A 21,691-nucleotide genomic window follows, 5' to 3' on the forward strand; every position below is an offset into this window, starting at 1 on the left:
TCAAGATTTGCATCCTTACTTCATTTGCAGAGAGTAACTTGTGCAACAAATGAAATGTGGGACCTACAGGTGGTAATCTCCTCTCTTGTTTTCTATACTTTTCATTGCCAGTTCTGGAATACAAATTTTGCTCTTACAGAACTACCATCCTACAAAATAATCAGTATGTAAGCATAATATTAAAGACCATCTAACAGTACTCAAAACAGTTTTCTTTATTTGATTTACACAAAATACTATGTTGAAAACATTTTGGGAGTTGAGGCACTCTGAAAACGACATAACTGTCAGAATCCCTACTACTTCATGTGCTCAGCCTTGTGTCTGAGTTGCAAGGAACACAGGCAGGAAAGTAAAACAGTCTTTTCAGATTTTCTGTAGAGTCAAGGGGTAGCTTCTAAGTGAAAATCTTCGTGTCCTGTTAGCTCATGAGAAAGTCAGTTTCTCTGAGGTCTTCAAAGTTTGGGAAATTACAAATTCCTTTGTTGTTCTGCTTGATTTTGACCAAAATTTTGACCAAGTTAAAAAAAAAAAAAGTTATAAAAAACAAACTTTCTGCTTTTTGTCTAGCTCATCTAGCTCTAAATGTCACTTCAGAAGGCATATCTCATTGTAAAATTAATTTAGCTCTCCTAGGTGGAGGATAGAAGACTATATTCTATAAAAAAGAAAATTGTTACACCTAGAACTGAATTTACATGAGAATAAAACATATAAATATGTTATAAATAAAAATCATTAAAGGAGTAATTTTCATTAATTTTCATTCTTTAATTCTCAAAGTTTTCCATATTATTTTTTTTTCTTAAAACAAGACAAACAGCTACTAGGATATCTCAAATCTAGGCAAAATAGAGACAGTAATGTACCTTAAAAAAGTATGTTTTCACAATTTAATACTGTTTTTTTTCTCCCTTAATGTTGGATACATATACATATACATATATCACAGAATCACAATGTGATTGAGGTTGGCAGGAACTGTTGTGTACATCTGGGACAACCCCTGGCTTAAGTAGGGACACCCAGAGCAGAGTGCCCAGCACCACGTCCAAATGGCTTCTGAAGACAGCTTAAGAGGAGACTGCAGCCTCTCTGGACAACCTGCGCCAGTGCTTCATCACCGGACCAGTAATGAAGTGCTTCTTGATGTGTAGATGGAACATTGTGTCTTCCAGTTTGTGCCCATTGCACATTATTTTCTGGCACAGGGCACCACTGAAAAGAGCCTGGCTCCATCCTTTTTGCACCCTCCCTTCAGATGTTTGTTGACATTGAAGTCCAGAAAAACAGTGTCTTTTGCTCCCTTGTTATCCATCAGGCTTGTGATTTCTTTATAGAAACCTATTTGAATGATCAGACATGACTTCTTGATGAATCCATGCTGTCCACTCTTGATTAATATTTTCTCTTTTATTTTCCCAGAAAGGCTTTCCAGGATTAGCTATTCCATCACCTTCCCATGGAGGTGTGGCTGACTAGCCCGTAGTTCTTTGAGTCTTCCTTCTTACACTTTCTAAAGATAGGAGTGACATTTCCTTTCCTCCATTCTTCAGACTCTTCTCGCAGTTGTTACGATTGAGCAAAGATTTAAAGACTGTCCTCATAATCATGTTTGTCAACTCCCCTAGCACTTGCAGATCCAGTTTGCTTAGATATTCCTTGACCAGGTCCTCTTCTACCAAAGATAGATCCATTCAATCTGGCCACTGGGACCTAGGATTCCTGAAAGTCAATCTTGCTGGTAAAGATTGCTGGCAAAGGTTTTATACCACAGCCTTTTCAATATGCTGATACTTGGGAGAGAGAGAGAGAAAAGGAAATGGCTCTGGCATGAACCATTATGTGTGAGCAATGTCAAAGTGTTAAAGTGGAAGTATGGGATTCTCTGTTTTCACTTTGTAATTCTTAGCAAACCAAATCCTACTTTTTCTTGTGCATCCAGCATTCATAGTTCAGATTATTCTCCTTGCTAGTTCTTGGCTTAGGCCAGTGCAATGTCTTGGGATGTCAGTCACTTCTTATCAGGAGTGCTTACAATACAAAGGTTGAGGTGAATACTCTGAATGTATTCCCTGGCAGGGACTAAGTGAGTTTATTCCAAACTATCATAAGTCATTATAAATCCAGTATAAAATAGTTAAAATTAGTAAAATTATTCCACCATGAAAAAGTGAAGATAATTTGCTACTTTTAATAATGTCTGTAATCAGGCTCTCCAGAGACAGAAGAAACTTCACAAGGCACTACTGCTTGTTTCATATTAGGCAGCCATTAAGCCACACTCATGTTGAAGATCTTGCCTGTGAACTACAGTACTAAATTATGTAATCATATATAGACTTTTTGATAATTTGAACATTTAAGTTCAGCTTTTTCCTACTATAAACATAATCTTGTTTAGCTCTGAAGCTGAATTGTGTTTCATTAAGGAACTGTTTATTTTTTAATTAAACTGAGTTTCCTACTTTGTTTTATTATTATTATTCAATAATACATGAGTCATACATAGCATAATAGAGCTCTTCTTTTCCACTGGTAGAAGTGAGTTTATTATGAAAATAAAAATATTCCTAAATTACAGCTGACTGTTTCACAAATGCAACTTTCATAAACCTTTATCCTTTGGCATTTCCTGAGCTGATGTGTCAGTGTTCTGAAGATTCACATCTGGCTTTGCTGGTCACGTAAGCTTACAGTCCATGTAACTCTCAATATCTACAGCCTGGACTAAGCTTTTCATTGAGTGGGAGAGCTTCTGCAAACTACTGTGGTGTTACCTTTGTCTGTATCAATCACAGTTACACTGTAGTTTCAAAGAAAAAGTAATCCCCAAACCAGTATTACCAAAATTAAATTAAAAAAAAAAAAATTCCAAAAATATGATTTTAATGTGTTGAAAATTTTTGTCTCATTTCGAGGCAGATGCTGATAGCACTAAATGTGAATTCTTTCTTTAAACTTTTATATTAAGATCAAACTATAGGAGAAGTCCCTTAAGTTAATAGAAACTATTTGAAGATCAGTGGAAATTTCACATGTAAAACTGCGTTTTCACAGCATATAGTGTATACAAATAACAATAGAGAAGTAACGATCTTGAAAGTGCATTATGTAGCTGGTATTTGCAAAGGATACACAGGTTTATGGCCTTACCCTCTACACAAAATGCAGTGCTTTCACTGCTTTCTTTTATAAATTCAAGGGAATTTATTGCAGATATTACAGTTATATCATCAACTCAATGACTGGAATGTGAATATAAAATGCCAGAGCCCTGTTTTGAATTTTCTGTCATTCTTGAAGCACATAGAAAAACTGTTTTCCCACCTCCTAGCAGGGAGCCCAAAACACTAGACCATTCTGGGTTTCAGTGGCTGCTCTGTTTTCTGAAGCTCTGGCTGTGTACAATTTCGGAACACTAAAAAGAGAACATCATGTGTTATATGTCTTTATAGCTTTGTGGTTTGGATTCCCACACAGATTTTTAATTCCTATGATGAGGACTGTTTATATATTTTACAAGAAATACTAATTAGAAAAAGTGCTCTGCAAATCCGAACCCTTGGACCCCGTACAAAAACGTAGGTGTCCTCTCTTCAGGGGAGTGACCACAAGGCAGCATGCTGTTTGTGGTTTTAGCTACATGTCATGAGTGTTAGTATGCACTATAGCCAAAATGCTGACAACAGCTCATATACAAAATTTTAAGCAAAAAAGTCACTGGAAGGAAGCATTCAGAAAATAAATATGTTTTTAAGACTAAGGAGACAGGAGGGCATTGTAACTTTATTTCCAAGCACAGAAGGCAGCATAAAACATGGTGGCTTACAGCCAAGGCTGTGAGAAAGAGATGACAGGAGCAATTAGGGATTAGAGATGGCTAAAGCTGCAAAAATTGGATCTGGATTAAGACTTCAGGGACCCCAGGATTGGTTTGAAGTTGCTCACATATGTGTCTGTGGTTTTGGCTTGAGACAATTTCTAGTTAGAAGAGAGGATAAAAGAACAACTATAACAGCAATAAGAAGTGTAGGATGAAATGAAGAAATGGAAGCAATGACAGCAAATAAGAAATAAAGAAAATGGCTGTTACTTTGGCATGAATGATGATATGGGCTACAGGAAAGATAGGAGTGGGAAAGTAATGCTGCTTTAAAAACAAACAAACAAACAAAACAAAAAAAAAACCTACATTTCTACAGATGAACTAAAGGGTAGAGAGGTGCTGAGGCCCAGAAAAGGAGAAAAATACTTATGTCAGACATTTGAGAGATGCAGAGCTGCATGCAATTAGTATGTTAAGGAAAGTGTTTAGTTGCAGCCTCTGTGATTTCCAGCCAACTCAGTTGATTTTAGCGTGGATTTAGCCTTTGCTGTCACTGCTCATAGGCAATAGGCATGGGTGACTGGAGACTGTCCTAAAATAATTCAGTAACAGTGTGGATTTGATGCTGGGTTTGATGGGAGGGGACAAGTAATAAAACAGCAAAGTGAGAACTCTAGATGTAAAAAAAAAAAAAATGTTGCAGGTTTGAGGAGTCACAGAATCACCAGTATTAGATTACTCATATTTTAAAAACAGAGATTTGGATGGACCATTTGAATGGACCATTTGAATGTGAAATTCTGATTAAGGAGTTATTTCTTGAATTAGACAAATAAACGTAGTTTAAGCTTAATATTTATTTAAGATAAAGATGTTTATGGAACGGACTGAGTGAGAAAAGACTGATTTTAGTAATAAATAAAACATTACCTTCCACTTTGCTTTAAACAGAAGTAAATAGAAGAGCTCAAGCATGCATTGCAACTACTTTACTCTGCATTTCCCCAAAGAGAGTCTTTCCCTGAAGGAAAGTCCTTTTAAACTTTTCTAGCATAGCTTTGAAAGTGAGATCTAAAAGCTTTCGTGAACCTGCTGCGATTTAACAATGAAAATTTGAATCTAGATAAAGATTATGAATGAATCAAAACTATCCATATGTATACATATGGATTTAAAGCTTAATTGTTTTGGAACAACTCAGAGAGGTCTGTGTCTGTTCAAGGTGTGACTGGCAGGTGTGCAGGTCCTCGGTAACAATGTATTCTTCAGTACTGTGATTCTTGAGCTTGGATCTAATTTATTTCTTCAGTTTCTTTTATGTTCTCAGTGAAACAGTACGAAATGAAACAAACCTCTTTTTTTCTTCAAGGCCCACACGAGCATTTGCTCGTTTCTTTATTTTCCCATGTTTTGAATACTATGAGATGTTATGCTGAAGGAAAGGGTAAGAAAGGAACTGTCACATTAGTACGTCGAACTGCTTGAGGTGGGGATGGCTGGAAGCAACCTAACTAAGCATGAGCAGCTTATTTCCTGAAAATCACTGACATGCAGAACTGTATTGGTCACGGAGGCATTATTGTTTTCAGAATTGTTTCTGGATTAAGCAATTCTTTTAAAATCTACCTTTTAAGATCTTTCTTTACAACTCTGAGCACATTTTCATTTTGTTATGTTCTAGGAAAAGTATTGTAACTAGGTAAGCTATTGCAGATTTTTTTTTTTCCTGACAAAATCATTTGGGACTACGTTTCTTTTCCAAATAGATCTTTTCCAACAATACTTAGATAGCGTTACCATGAAAGAACAGTAATAGTCCAGCAAAATCTCTGCCTTCTTTTAAGTTAGTAGGAGTTTATCCATTGACCTAACATTTGTGCAGATTTGCTTCTGGCTGGTTGCTTCAGCTGTAGAATGACTCAAGGCCCCTGCTGATTCTCTCATCCTGGCATTACTGTGAGAACCAGTACTGAGAAGACTGTGGCTTTACTCATGAAGCTCTGGATAACATTATGGCTCTTTACTCAAGCATCTATGAATATATGAGCTGTTCATTATAAACAGTTGTTTAATTTAAAATATCAAAATAAGGAAGGTTTTATGGAAAAAGGGTACCTCTGATTACTGAATTTCCACTGAAGACCTCAGTGTGGACATGTCAAAGTTCAAATACAGCTGTTTGAATTGCATGGTTAATTTCAGTCTTGCAGAATTTAAAAATAATTACATCAAAGTTAAAAAGTGGAAAAATGCTGCTGACATTTAATAAATTTTTCAGTTCATAATGTAGTTTTATACAAGAATAAAAAGTGACAATCAATAAAGCACAAATAGCAGTCTTTCAGATGATGATTCGTATGTGATGTTCCTTTGAAAGCACTTTTCCTCTCAGTTCAGAAGGTTGAACTGGAACAACAAAAAAAGGTATTTCTGATGTGATATCAAAGTACCTGTCTGCATAGAAATTGTGTATCAAACATGAATTCATCTTCCAACTTAATAAGTAATGGTTTTCTGACTGAAAAAAGCCCACAGTGTTCCAGGCCCTTACTTTAGAGGAATTTCTAGGATATGGATGAGGTGTCTTACTGATTTCTGGTGTCATTTTGCATCCTGAGAAAATTGGTGAGTGTGCTCTCAGAAGCAGGACTCATTCATCAGTGCTCTGCATGCCTTGTATTCACACTTGGAGTTATTGTACTTGGCTGTGTGTGTGACAGGAGTAATTAGCCTCAAGAGCAAGACTAGTATGAGTGAAGATAACTATTTAAGCTGTAGTCTTAGATAACTTGGACATTTCTTAAAGTTTGGCAACTGCACTATGGTCTGTTGAACAGACCATGGTCTGTAATGCCTAGTAAGGCAGTCATTTTTCTCCACACTGTTGCATGTCTCTGTGTGCGTCCAGTTTACCCTTTGTTCCCATGAACAGAGAGACTATTCCCATAGTGTCTGTGGAAATCACCAGCTAAAAACCTCTACAAAATAATGCTGTGGCATTGCTTAAATCAATTGGTGCATTACCTGTTTCAATTAAGGCATGTAATTAAAAAAAAAAAAAGGACAAAAAATATATTAAAGCTAATCTAATTATTTTTTCCATGGCATGACACTACTCTGTAGTAGATGTACTACAATATTTAATTATAAAATTACATTTGAAATATTAACTTCACATGAATAAACAAGGTCTTTGTATAGAACTTGTTTTGAGTAAGATAAACTTGCATTAAATTGAAATTTTATGCTATTAGGAAGACTTTTTGCTCAAGTTATACATTAGTAACTTTGGAAGTATTATGCAGCCAGGATGCCATATGTATGCTGAAATGTATCTTGGTGACTGACTTTCTTATTCCAAATTGTACATCGTGGCTTTTTTTTCATTTTTGATGAAAGTGATGAATATCTTTTTTTCAAAGACAAATAGGTTTTTGAATGTGGTATAGTGATGTACAGTCTAATCAGTTTCGGAATTCTGTAAGAATATAATTCCAATTTGTTTTCACATCTTAGTGAGAGTAGAAAACTGGAATATGCAGCTATGCATTTCTAATAGATGTACAAACGTGTCCTTTGTTCTTGTTGTTGTTGTCCGATTGTTTATAAAATGAACACTAATGATTAAAAATCTAGCTACACGTTCATTTGATGAACCTACCGGAAAGACTGCATGTATCAGTCTGCAGAAGTCTGCTTGTGATGCCCTTTCCATTTTGGAATGAATTTAGAATTGACAATCCCACTGAAACAGGACAATCTTTGCAGACAAATTAAATTGGAAAGGAAGGACAGGAAATTAATTTGACAACGAAACTCTGATGTGAAAATATGAAGCAGATGAAGAGAAAAAGGAAATTTTTCTGTATCATGTAGAAATGTATAATTCAACTGCACAACTTGACGTTATCCTCTGACAGGGAAGTGGTCTTTAACATAGAAGATTAGACAGCAAATCAACCAAACCCATCTGTTACGACATTTGGTTGCCTGAAGAACCATATTCTCCACAAGTTCACAGAACTGGCTGAAGTTAGTAGGCATGAACTAGATATGAGTAAGACACAGGAATATTTTTCTAACCACTGGACTGTTTGAATAAAAGTAATTTGAAAAGTTTATTAACATACTTATTGCTGACAACAATACTTTAGGAAAATTAATAAATTTATTCTTGTGAATAACAGCAATTAACAAAAGATGAACAGTCACTTAAAAAATCTTATGGTGGGAGCTTCTGGGGACATTGCAGAAGCATTATTGTAGTATTTATTTTTATACTACTTTGTATATAGCTGATGCAATATCTGTGCCATTAATTTTCAATTATGGAAATTGCATAAAAAGTAGACTTTCAAGTTATGTGAATGAGTCATTTCAGAAAACACTGTTTTTCTGAATTTAGTTCAAGACAGCCCACACCAGGATGAATGCAGAGTATATCAACATCTGTAAAAGATCTTGAGTCTGATGAATTTCTTGGTCTTTAAAACATTTGTCTCTCTTTAGAGAATAATGATCTTTGATTTCCACAAGCAGGACTATTTTTTTTCCAGCTATATGAGGCATACAAAGAGAAGCTTCAAGTAATATTTAGCATGTTACTTTAGAATAAGATTTACCTTTTAAATTTTCTTATTTTCTTGATATTCTGGGAATTCTTTGGAGAAAAACCAGTTAGGTCATTCTTGTCCTGCAAACATGTTTTAACATACTTAACAGTGAGCACATGGGTGGTCATTCAGTTGTGTAAAGCTAAGCAAATGAGAAAATATTTGCTGAACTGAAAGCAATAACTAAGAATATTTCCTGACTTTCAATGTTATGAGAGAATGAGAAGAATGAGTCAAGTGTCTAACAAAAGTTCCTAAGTATTACACAGCTTTTAGATTCTTGGCCTACAAGGGGGGAAACTAGCATAAAGCCCAGTATACCCATTTTGATTTCATGGATGTTGTCAATGGGAAGAGGAGATGATTATTCTTTAAAAGACAGATTGAAAAAGGACTTCAATTCCACAATTTAGTCTGCAGTGTAGATTTCAAACCCTACATCCTGATACAAGTTCAGTTTTATGAAAACAAAACAGCATTACTTCTCTGCATTTGCAGATGTTGGCATTCTGAACAGCACAGAGGCAGTGGCTGAGACAACAACATGCATCCAGGGTCAGGGAGAGGGCTACCGTGGCACAGTCAACACCATATGGAGTGGGATCCAGTGCCAACGGTGGGACTCCCAGTTTCCTCATCAGCACAACATCACTCCTGAGAGCTTCAAGTGCAAGTGAGTAGAGACAGTGGGTGTTAATGCACTGGGCTAAGAACAATTCTTGCTGTTTTTTTTAAATTCATGCTGCCAAAGTAGGCTGTGGGATCTCTGTCCCTCACTCTGCACAGCAATACATTTCTTCTGCTTGGTGGAAAATATTTGAATATGGGAAAATAAATTATTCCTAACTCAAAACATTAGCTCTAGGTGAATTTGGGTAAAAATGCCGGTGAATTATTTTTCAATAAACTTTGGCAATACTTTTTTGATTTTTTTTTTCAATAAATAAAAATTGATAGTACTTGGTATTTACAATATTTGACAACACTTTCTTTTATTTTCAAAAATTTTAATCCTTTTTTCATTTACTTACTAAATAAAACAAATTTTACCTGAAGGAGCACTGAGCATCTAAGCTTCCTGTACAGTACATAAAAGGAGAGAGACATTCACAGCATATGAATCATCTACTTGTTTTTGGCAGTTACCTTAATCATAATCTTTCAGTCCTTTTTTTCACTGAGTGTAGAAGAAATTTAGCTAATTAGCATTGACTAAAAGTTACACTTTGAATCTTTATAAATATTATATATATAAATATAAATATATATATGTGTATATATATAAAAATATATAAATGTATTTACCAATGGCTGAATGACAGTGTGGACTTGTGTTGGGATTTAATAGTGCAGACCTTTCAAGGTAAAGAAAAGACTTCAGTTTCACTTCAGATTCTCATTCTAGCAATATCTTGTTTGAGTAGAACAGTTAGGTTTAATACCTTAAGCTCTTTACTGTTATTGTTTGGCATATTAATCAAATATTGTGTGTAGTAACAAATCTGCTGAAAATGTAACAGCAAATAGGAAATTATCCTGAATCTCCTCTGTTAATTGCAGGACCATCTTGACTTTACTTGTAAATCTGTGCTTGAGCCTGACCCAACAGGTGTTCCTCAGACAATCTACCATTTAAATCAATTTGTGGTGTACCTGTGCTGCAGGCTTAGCCCTTGTGTGGTTTTAACAATTTCTCTAACAGTATGCTGGCTAAAAACATTAGGACTTTTTATTCAGCTGATGTCTGAATGCATTGTACCTATTCAGGACAATAGATTGAGTTAAATCAATGGAACCACTTATATGGATGTTCAGAACACAGAGGAAAAATTACAGCATTAAATCAATTATTTCCATAGTCTGTTATCAGTAAGTGATGCAGATGGAAAAATGCAGTGAAATATGGCATTGCACAGAACATGGCAATGACTGTCAGGAGATGAAAAATAAAACATTTAAGAGGTTTGATTATTTAATTCAAGCTGCAAGAGACATTTAAATATGTTCCCTTGTGGCCAACTTTAAATTTAACAGCTGTATAGGATTTCAACATACATTTTTTTTTATTTCTAAGATTCAGTTTCTTAAGTGAATCACTGACAATCATAAGGACTTTGTTCCTCTAAACTCAGCAGAACCATTCAAGCACAGGGAATTTTAAGCACTTTGGTAATGTTTGTGTTTAAAAGCACTTGTAATGGATTGCAGGTGTATCCAATGTCAGATTGCATGCAAATTTTGACGGAGAATCCTGAATAAAAATAAGCTATATTGAAAATATTGGTAATCTTCAAATGCAATCTTATAGCTAGTCAAAACATACGTCCACTGAAAATGAATTCCCATAATCATTTTCTCATTACAATTGCTACATTTTCTGGTATATGTAATCTTACTTGTTCCTCAACTCCCTGCACTTGACACTGATCGAGTTGCACAGACCTTTAGGAGCCTATATTATTACTAATTCATAATAAAATCTGATAGAATGCATCAGTGGTTTTAGGTGATCCTTGCTGTGAGCTAACATATTTATTTTTATAGAGATTTGAGGGAGAACTACTGTCGAAATCCAGATGGATCTGAATCACCCTGGTGTTTTACTACTGACCCAAACATCCGGATTGGTTATTGCTCCCAGATTCCTAAGTGTGATGAATCAAATGAACAAGGTAACAGAGGGAAAGGTGATAACATGGTCTTAAGTGAACACTGTACTTTTCCGAATGGTAGATAGGCAAGCATGAAAACTGGAGAAGCTGATCTCAGTACATCTGCATTACACCTGCACAGTTATGCTTTAGTGTTATTTGCATACTTGGGATTCATCATGGTGTAAATGAGATTCATTTCTCAGTTCATGTTTCAGTTCCAGCAGGGAAAGTTGCAGCTAAGATTTGCCTTTGGATCTGATTTTTAGACTAGGTGAATCTTCACTCTATTACCACTCTTAATTTGGAAAGCCAAAGCCTTTCCCAAAGCTGAGATGATTTCTCATGATTTCTTGATTAACTTCATTTCTATTTTTGTGTACGAGGCCGTGAACCTTTGTTTTTTCCCCATATACCACCTTGACTAAAAGAAGTTGAGCTGAAAAAGCACATGGGATTTCCTATATACCCTTTTATCTTCAAGTTCTCTGTCCATAAAGTCCACACTGTGTCTTGATATTAGTCTAAGGAATATTATTGCCTCCTGAGAACTCATATCAACCAAGACACAACCTGAGTTTCAAACTTGTGATTTATTATCTTACTTCAGTATATATTAAAATCTTCTTTAGATTTTAAATAATTTATCTCTTAAGATATAAAGAAACAGAACTGCAAGAATTCAGTTAGAGCAAGGATTATGCTTTGACTTTCATTCTGTGGTGTTTTTTTAAGTATCAGTTATCAAAAAGTAAAAATACTGATGAATATGAAATGAAATGCTTAATACAAAAGTCTTTAGAGTAATGCTCATTTTAAATAATCCTCTTGAAAAGTCTCAGAAAAGCTTGTGATTAAAGCTTATGAATTAAACATGACTTCTACTGGAGGCAACAGGCAAGATTCTGAATTACATTAAAATTGAAGTCATGTAGATTTTTCAATTTTGCCAAAGTAAAACTTAAATCAAGAATTATGTACTATAGCCAGTATCCAGAGTTTACATGAAGGTAGGTTGTTGAAGATAGGCAGGCTGAAAGCCTGTTTTTGAGGAGAAAGGATTAAAGATAGGGTTTGCTTTGTTTTGTATAAAACAGCTCTTGACAACTTTTGGAACATTCGGTGCAACCATTATAAATTATACACAACCTAACTACTTAGGAAAGAAAATGTCCCAGTTTATCTAAGCAAGATGACATTTAAAATGCTACCGTACAGAGAACAAAGGCCTCAAGCAAGGGATTATGTATCTAAATTAGAAAACTTTCTCCCTCTTTCTTTCTGATTTGATTAGTACTGATGCCTGATTTATATCATAAAGTGTTTGCTACTTGTAAAACTTGTCTTTAATTATTGAAATTAATGATGGAAAGGAAGAGTTTTCTTTTCAGTGTTGCACAGTTGCACTCTACTTTTCTTTGTCTCAACATTTCATATTCAGATTGTTATCGTGGCAATGGAAGGAATTACATGGGGAATCTGTCCAAGACAAGATTTGGACTAACTTGCTCCACATGGGACAAGAATATTGAAGACTTGCGTAGGTGAGTACATACAAAAGAGATAGTTCAGTGAGTCCTACTGCCTCCAGATGCAATCTCAATTTCTTCTGTAGTGATTCTAAAATAGCCTCGTATAGCTTGGAACGTATCCCCCTCCCCTCCCCTCCCCTCCCCTCCCCTCCCCTCCCCTCTCCTCTCCTCTCCTCTCCTCTCCTCTCCTCTCCTCTCCTCTCCTCTCCTCTCCTCTCCTCTCCTCTCCTCTCCTCTCCTCTCCTCTCCTCTCCTCTCCTCTCCTCTCCTCTCCTCTCCCTCCTCTCCTCTCCTCTCCTCTCCTCTTTCTTTTCCAATCTTTCTTTTCCTGTCTATTCCTGTCTTTTCTTGTAGTGTCTTTTTGTCTTGTCTTGTAGTATCTTGTTAAAACATATTACACAACATGTCTTTGTTCAAGCTAACCACTAATTGCAGGCTTTGGGATGTTTCTTAGTGTTTAGTTTACTGGTCACGTTTTCCTCATTTGTCCTTGAAAGTTGTTTTTTTTTTTTTTTTTTTTTTTTTTTCTCTGAGAGAATTGCAGGAATAAAGCAGGAAATGGTTATGTTACATTTGCTCAGTATTTATATTTGCCTTTTTCAAAGTTCTGAACACCATAAATTCCTAGCAACTTGATCTGTTCTCTTAGCTCATCCTGTTAGAAGCAGGATGTTGGACTTAATACCTCCTGAGGTCCCCTGCAAACTGAAATTGGACATGAGTCTAAAATCTAATGACACTGACACCAAATGCCATTAAAGCAAATTACAGTTTCTATTGTTTATCACTGCTTTAGTTTGCAAATTCCAAGCAGTGGAAACAGCAATTTTGTTTAACTTACTTGTTAAGGTAAGAATGATTCACCAGAAGTTACAAAAGATTTTCTCAGTCACTCCAGGATCCTCAGTGTTGTCTCTGTTTGTTCAGAAGTGTAGATTAATAAAGTTCAGGAGTAAATCAATGTAAATCTGTAAGTGAACCTTCAGAGAGGCTGCGTTACAAAAAACAGATTTCAGTGGCACTGTCTGGAATCACAGGCTGGACTATATGTTATTTCCCCTACCTGAAGTCAGAGACAGCATATGTATTCCAGTCTACTTTCTATCTAAAGCAGGAGATTTAAGATCAGGACTTCAGAGAGCTCAGATAAGTCCTCAGTTAGCTGTGAAGGATACAGCTTGAACCTTGTCCTGACTGGATGCATGGTGCAGGTGCATTCATGAATACAGATCAGCCTTTCTTCTCTTGCTGCCGCTAATTTTCCACCCAGGAAAGACTGGGAAATTACTTGTCTCATCTCAACAATTACTCTGGTTTTGGGAATGTCAGAAGTAGTACAAATAGTTAGTTATGCGCTCAGAGGGCAGCACAGCTGTAAGAAGTAACCTGTATGCTCCTGTCTGGCAGACCAGAAATAAACAGCTTTCTCCACTTCAGATTGTCACCTTGGACTTTCACCTTTAGTTAAATGCTTTGTGTACGTCTGCTGCTTAGGTCACTTATGAACTGGAATTTGAGCCATTCAATTCATTTTTCTCCTTGCCTACTGCTTTGTCTGGTTAACTTCCTTGTGTTTTTGCTTCCTTTACCTACAGTTTAGCTTTCTTCTATGCAGAATCAGTGTTCTCTTCTGCTAACTGCTAACCGCAGGGAGAAGATACCCAGCTTCCCAGGCAGATTTGCCGAGTGCAGCATAGACACTTTTCAAATCAGTTTAAAGATTTTTCCTGGAGGTATCCATGGATTTGAGTTTGAGTGAGAGATTTGAGTGAGAGATCTAGAAATCTTCCAGCTGTCCACTGGACTCAGTGCTTAAAATACTAACCAGAGGAAAGTTGGACCCAGATCCAGCAAATATTTGTCTCAGCTTCCCTTTGATTTTAACCAGCACTAAACCCTGACCTGCAGGCTCAATCGTCTAGTATTACAGTGCAGAGTAAAGCAATATTTAACCTTTGAAAATCTCAGCTATAGCATAAAGTTTTTCAGCACTTTGAATTTTTTTTTCCCTATAGGCATATACAAATCTTCAGAGAACCAGATGTTAGTAAACTGAAGAAAAACTATTGCCGCAATCCAGATGATGATTTTCATGGTCCCTGGTGTTACACAGATGATCCTCTCATTCCCTGGGATTACTGCCCTATTTCTCGATGTGAGTACTTACTATACCTCAGGCACTGTCAGCTGTATTCTCAGTGAAGACGTGGTGTCACATGCATGTGTATATAAATTTCCATTGTCATTTGTGGCAGCAGAAATAATGTAACTCAAGAATCAAAAATCAGTTGTGCATGACTGAGAAGGAATGGAGGAAGCTGCTTCTGAAATATATGAACAAGAAGTCCTTTTCCTTAACCAGCTTGGAGATTTCAAGACTTACTTATGCAGTAGAAGCATAAAAGCTCTATTACAAAGCATTTTCCAGCAGATCTAGCTATTGAATGAGGGCTAGATGGAGACAATTGGCTAATGGTCAGAGTGCTGGCTATGGTCTTAAGAAACCCAGGGACAGCAGCTATCTTCTTTGCTACAAAGCTTCATAGTCTGTCTGTGTCTTCTGTATTTGTGTTTAAAGTGAGGATAACTCACTATACATATGCTGATGTGTAAATGTCTTATATATAGTAGATTCTGCTTCTGGATGTTTGTGGGATGATTTAACTCTTGGCAAAAATTAGGAAGATCATTCCCTTAAAGTTGCATATTATAAAACTACATAGTTTAACTGAACAGAGATAAAAATCATGGGGAATTAGGTAATAAACTGAAGCTAGGTGGAAAAAAATATATTTATGCCTAAAAATGTGCAATTCACATGTAGGTTCAAGATTTTTTTCATTACTTCCTATTTCTAAATTACTTAGCTGTATATCCTGGTAGTATATGGTAACTTAGGCTTTTGAATATGTATGTCTGTGATGTCTAGAGTTTGAGGATAATGTTAAATTCATTCCTAGCAGCAATTTGCTGCATTTCCTCATATTCTGAACTACAATATTTCTAAGAGATGATATAAGAAGTCATAGGTTTTTGTTGTTTGTTTTTTTTTCTCATTTAAGTGAAGAGTTAACAAATCATGTGAAAGATTGCATAGAAAAAGAACAGTAACTGAAGAAATATAAATTTTATTCACTCATTCTGAGTTCTTTATCTCAATTAATCTATTCCTAAGGAAGTATTCACAAAAGCCATTTGTAGAGTAATGTCAGTATTGTCAGTAGCGGCATTACGATTTGTGGATTCCAATGCCAAACCTGGAATATGTCTGTTTTAGAACTGTAAGTTGTGTAGACTGGTTTTAATCTATGAGTAGCTTGCTTTCATACTAGTAACCAGTTTAACTGATACAGACAAAACATTGGCAATTGCCAACTCGGTGCCTTTAACCAGGCTGCTCAAACTGTGCCGTATGTAGATGTACAGACACATATACATACATACATGCACATCTTCATACACATAGAAGATAACTATATATGTAACCATAACCTTTAAGTATATATACAGATGATGAGACAGTCTTAGATGAGACAGTCTAACATTTGTTCATTCAAAGTTTCAGCAGCTGCACCCATACATTGGCTCATACCACTGGGCCACACTGTAGACTTTACTGAAGGCAAAACTTCTGAATAAAATTTAAGCAGTCTTGTAACTGCATTTTGACTTGGACTAGATGAAAGAGCAAAGACAGAGTTTGGGGAACAAATATTGATAAAAGTATTTAGGACAATTAGAAAATTTCTTCAAAACTGATCTGGGTTAAATTATATTACTTCTATAGTTTCAGAAAACTTAGAGAAAAATTGTGATTTCCTTTCTCTGCCTTGTCATGTTTAACTGAAATGTAGAAACTGAACATGACAGATAGCCTGATGTATTCAGGATTCAGCCAAGAAGCAAAATGCTTTATACTCCTGTTGCAATGTTTAATTCTTACTCCTTTCTATTGGAATGAAATTCTTCCATCTTGTTAAATCTTATCAAATTGAACTTTTATAGAGTATTAATGAAATCACTGACATTTTAAATATAATGGAATATTAAAATTAACAGTATGCCCTTTACTGTTTGTTATGATTATATTCAAATTTAAGATGTGTTTTAATTTTGTATTAAGGATATTTTATTTGTCTTTCTAGGTGATGGTGACACAACTCCTACTACAACCATTTTGGATGGTAAGTTAGTTTGCTGATTTACTGTGCGTTGCATATATTTCATCTTCCAAGACTAGCCATTTATTTCCTACTGGGAAAGAAGAAAATGGACAGTTAAAGATGTAAAATATGCATACTGGGAAAAAAAATATTTTTACAAAAGGCAAATGGAGAACAGCTTTATTGCATTTTTCATTCTCACCTTTCTGTCTTGCAAGGCGTGAGATATGGTAACAACTTTTATTATTTGCTTTGTAAATATGGAAATATTTGTAAAATACTTTAAAAGATTTTTTTTTTTTTTTTTTTTTTTTAATATTCCTGACTGAATCTATGTGGACTGAACCCAACTTCACTGAAGTAGTTTTGATGTTTTAGAAATATATACTTCATTAGCTCAGGAAATAATACCCTATCCATGATAAATATTGACCTTCTTGTGGTCCTTATGTGTAACTGTACAGGTTTCCTACCGCTGTTTTTAGTAAAATGTGATCTCTGGACCTGCTTTCAGATACTGTCATTCCTTGTGCTTCAACAAAACATTTGAGAGTTGTAAATGGAATCCCAACACAAACTAACGAAGGATGGGTGGTTAGTTTGACATACAGGTAACTATCATTTTGATAAAAAGGACAATTCATCGAGTAGGATGTTTGTTTTCAAACTGTAGAAAACATTAATTGGAATAAGGATACTTCTAAATTGTAGTTAAATCCTGTAAAGACATTTACAAATTAGCAATCCTCGAACACCTGGTGATTCCATCTTGTTACATATTGCTCCACCAGTGAAAAGGTTTTATGTTCATTATGACTGTTACACATGTGAGCTTCTAAAGCATCCATAGCATTCTGCTCTTTAAATGGGCAACGGCATACCTTTTCACATCATTGGCTCCACATTTAGCCTTAAACTGTTTATTTTATAGATAGTTATAAGAAAATTGAGTTTCATGTCAATGTTTACTTTTCAACAGCAGTGCATTTAGGAAAGGATTCAGGATATATATCCATATCTAATTTTGCTTTCTGTTCATATCATTGCATGCAATTAAATGGTATTTTGTATTGAAAAAATAAGTAAGGGCTTTAAGGAGATCTGTTTCACTCTGTAAAACAAGACCCTAGCATGTACATCTGGAATTGTGTATTACATTATGTCATATCTTAGTTTGCTACTGTGTAAAAGCCAGAACACAAAATTATTGCATCTTCTGTTCATAACTCATCAGCTAGAAGTGTGAATTAGTAATGAATAATAGAAATAGATTTCATGCATCTTTTCTTCTTGTCTATTAGTAGAAAATACAGTGCATGTTATTACTATTAGCTTATATTTTGTCATCACTTTAAAAACTATGTAGGTATCTACCAATATTCTGGGGAAAATGAAGACAAAAAAATCTATTTTCTGCATTACTTTATTGCTGAAGAAATCCTGGGAGTCGTTACAGCCCTGGTAATCCAGCTCCTGGGCTCAGATCAGAACTAGAATATTCTAAAAGTTCAGCAGATAGTCCAGAAATAAATATCTAAAGTAACATCATTAGTCTAAATAAACAGGTGGGCTGGAATGCTGAATCTCTGTGGAAAAGATTATCCTGTCACCGTTTTTAAAACAGCCTTAATGGCTGGTGAACATTTTGCCAGGAAAGGGGAATTATACCTGGGTGCTTAAAATTTAAATAGCTAATAATAAATAATGTTAAGCTAACTGAAAATGGATTTTGTTCTATACTACAGAATTCCATTAAGCAAATGAATACATAAAAACTGAAGATAATTTTATGAAAAAGAGATTCCTGAAATACTCCATCAGAAAAATATATTTTAAGTATTACATATAGGCATAAAAATGTACTTTTATTGTGTATTGCTACCAGGGAAGCTGATAGCCTTTTGTCTGAAACAGTATCTTAATAATTCCGTGATTTTTCATGAAGGATTTAAGAGTTTTATAAATGATGCTGTATCCTAACTTTTATTCTGCAAAAAAAAAAAAAAATAGCTATACAACTTAACCTGGAACTGCAAGGGCAAATTATTACTTACGCTTACAAATTTGCGTTCATACTTGGCAACCGTGGTCCTCTTCAGAATATAAAATTAATTAATGATATATTTTCCTAAATATCTGATGCAGATTCTGTTATTCGGAATATTTAAGTATATTTGGAGAAATTTCATTCGTTTCAGGAAATCAGTTCTGGATTTGTGATTTGTTTAAATGAGTGCTTAATATTCTGTATTAGCCAGTCTTGTAAAGCACAAGATGCAATCATGTGAAGTTATATTGGTAAACAGTGAAACAAACAAGCAGGAACACACATTTATACTCCTTTTTTTTTTGAAATGTTTATAATAAAACTGGGAATCACAGAATCATAGAATCGTTAGGGTTGGAAAGGACCTTCAAGATGATTTAGTTCCAACCCCCTGCTATTGGTAGGGACACCTCTCTCTAGATCAAGTTGCTTAGAATTGTGATTTTATAAAGAATCCAGCCTTTCGGACTACATAGATTGTTCCTCAACTGAAATACAACAACAACAACAACAATAAAACACATTACTCCCCTCCCCTCCCTCCTCCCCCTCCAAAACAAAAACAAAAACAAAAACAACCATAACAACAACAAAAAACAACAAAACACAATAAAAGCAGTCAATCATCTGTTATTCTGATTTCTTAGAACTCCATGTAGGATCTGGGCTCCTTCCAGCATTTCTTGCAAAGTTGTGAATATTTGTTGATTTGAATTTATAAATTGTGATTTTTTTTAATTTTTTTTCCACAAATCATTGATAATTGTGATTCATTTTTTAAACAGCTGTAGAAAATAAATGTGACTTTGGAGACACAACAAAGGAAACTAATTAATCTGCATTCCACAGTCACCTTTATTTCTGAAAGAACTGCCATGCTTAATTGTTTTAATTTTACTTGATATATTATGCTGCAGATTTTCTATAATTATGTGTAGGATGTCATATACTGCAGATTGTTTCCAACTGAAGTATGTGGGGACAGAAATCTCATAGGACTGGTAACTGAATAGTAACTCTCCACCTTGAGGTCAATGCTCTGAATAATACCTACTTGAAAAATATTGTTTACATGTGGTGGCAGTCTGAGGACTTGTTTGAATGTTTCAGTCCAATTGCTATTGAAAAGAGGTTCACTTTTTAAGTTTTAATTAAAATATCTCTCATTATAGATCTAACTCTGAAATGATTAAAGGAACAGAGTAACTGATTTTCTCTTTTCTCTTGGCTCATGCAAATTGGAGCAAATTTGCAAAGCTATGCTACCACATGTATTCAAAGGGACAGCTAAATGTTTCCACAGCCTGTCATTCAGCCACCTTTCCCTGCACCAGGGGGTTACCTAAATGAAAGCTTACACAAGTAATCTTTAGAGATTTTATCTGGGTAGGAAAAAAATATCCTCATTTATGTATGTATTTATTTATTTATTTTACAGGAATAAGCATATCTGTGGAGGTACTCTGGTAAAGGAAGAATGGGTTCTCACAGCAAGGCAGTGTTTCCCTTCTCGGTACAGTACTCTGTAGTCTTGCAATATTAAAATACGTGCATTTTCTGTAACTTAATAGTACAACACTTTCATTTAAATACAGCAGTTTTCATTCCTGTTTGTCTTTAACACTGCTCTTCTGATGTCAGAATCCCTAAGAGACGTTGGCATTTTCAGTTTTATCTCTGTTATTCTAAAAGAAGTCTGGCTGTTTTACACAGAAGTACGAGCGTGTTATCCAAGTGTAGTAGTTACACAGTTGCCTCTTTGTGGAAATAATCTTACGCTTTTTCTGAACTGGACAGAATAAAGTAGAAGTCTTGGGCAAACTTTGAAAAGTTTGAAAGTTCACACTTTCCAAAGATTTAAATGCTTGCATTCTAGTAGAAGACAAAATCACCCATTTTAGTCACAGTTAATGATGAAATTATGCACTGGCTTCAGACCAAAAACTTATATTTGAGGATATTGATTTTGGATTAGAAATTGGCAGTGTAAACTGACTTCTAGTGAAGTGCTGGTTAAGATCTTATACTATAATCATGTTAAGCAGAGCTTTTTGTGGTTATTTTATTATGCATGCAGCAAAATCCTAACTTACTTTGCCTAATTTAGTTACAAAGATCTGAAAGACTACAAAGCCTGGCTTGGAGTCCATAATATCAAAGGAAAGGGAGAAGAGAAGCACAGGCAAGTTCGGAATATCTCCCAGCTGGTATACGGTCCAGCAGGATCAGATCTGGTTTTACTGAAACTTAGCAGGTTAGTAGCTACTATCGCTAATTCCAGGATTTTCAGCTACTGAATGAAATTAATCCTAAATAAGAATGGCAAATTCAGTTCTGTACTGTTGTGATATTGCGGATGCCATCTCTATAGGATAAACTTCCAGTTATAAGATGTTTATGTCAGTTGTTTCTGGGCACTATACATAAAGCATGAATATATTAAGAAAGTGGGTGAATTTTACTTGAAATATCCAGAAATGGTGGTTCTTTTACTCAGAAATCAGATGTTACTTCTGAAAAATCATGCCTTTTTCCCGATTACCAGATTTAGTTTATTTATTTATTTTAATATTCATTGACAAGTATGTGATTTTCATTTATAGAGCAAATAGCAGATTGCATCTAAGATATCAGTTTACATATAAACTTTCAAACTTCCTCAGTGTTAAAAAAACTACATGTTCAAATGAAATGCTGTAATTATGTACTGTTGAAAAACCAAGTTAAACAACATGAAGGTAGTGACATCATTTCCAGAAATCTCAACAATTCACAAGTGTAACGCACGCAAAAAAGTAGAAGAATCCATCATATTCTTCAAAGATGGAAAAGAAAGGAAAAGAATTGGCGCATTTT

At 35.0% G+C, this 21,691-nt stretch overlaps 1 protein-coding gene across 3 annotated transcripts in view; it reads left to right on the forward strand.

Moving 5' to 3' along the window:
- Positions 1–21,691, forward strand: part of HGF (hepatocyte growth factor) — a 60,602-nt gene that overhangs the window by 28,494 nt on the left and 10,417 nt on the right. For all 3 annotated transcript variants that reach the window (XM_085216412.1, XM_085216418.1, XM_085216408.1), the window contains exons 8-15: positions 8,941–9,115; positions 10,987–11,114; positions 12,535–12,637; positions 14,641–14,780; positions 16,771–16,809; positions 17,303–17,399; positions 20,274–20,348; positions 20,943–21,089. In XM_085216412.1, coding sequence (XP_085072538.1) covers positions 8,941–9,115; positions 10,987–11,114; positions 12,535–12,637; positions 14,641–14,780; positions 16,771–16,809; positions 17,303–17,399; positions 20,274–20,348; positions 20,943–21,089 — 904 coding nt within the window. The remainder of the gene's footprint in view (positions 1–8,940; positions 9,116–10,986; positions 11,115–12,534; positions 12,638–14,640; positions 14,781–16,770; positions 16,810–17,302; positions 17,400–20,273; positions 20,349–20,942; positions 21,090–21,691) is intronic.

Source organism: Meleagris gallopavo, chromosome 1 (genome assembly GCF_905368555.1).
Source record: "Meleagris gallopavo chromosome 1, MGAL_WU_HG_1.1, whole genome shotgun sequence".
NCBI lineage: Eukaryota > Metazoa > Chordata > Aves > Galliformes > Phasianidae > Meleagris > Meleagris gallopavo.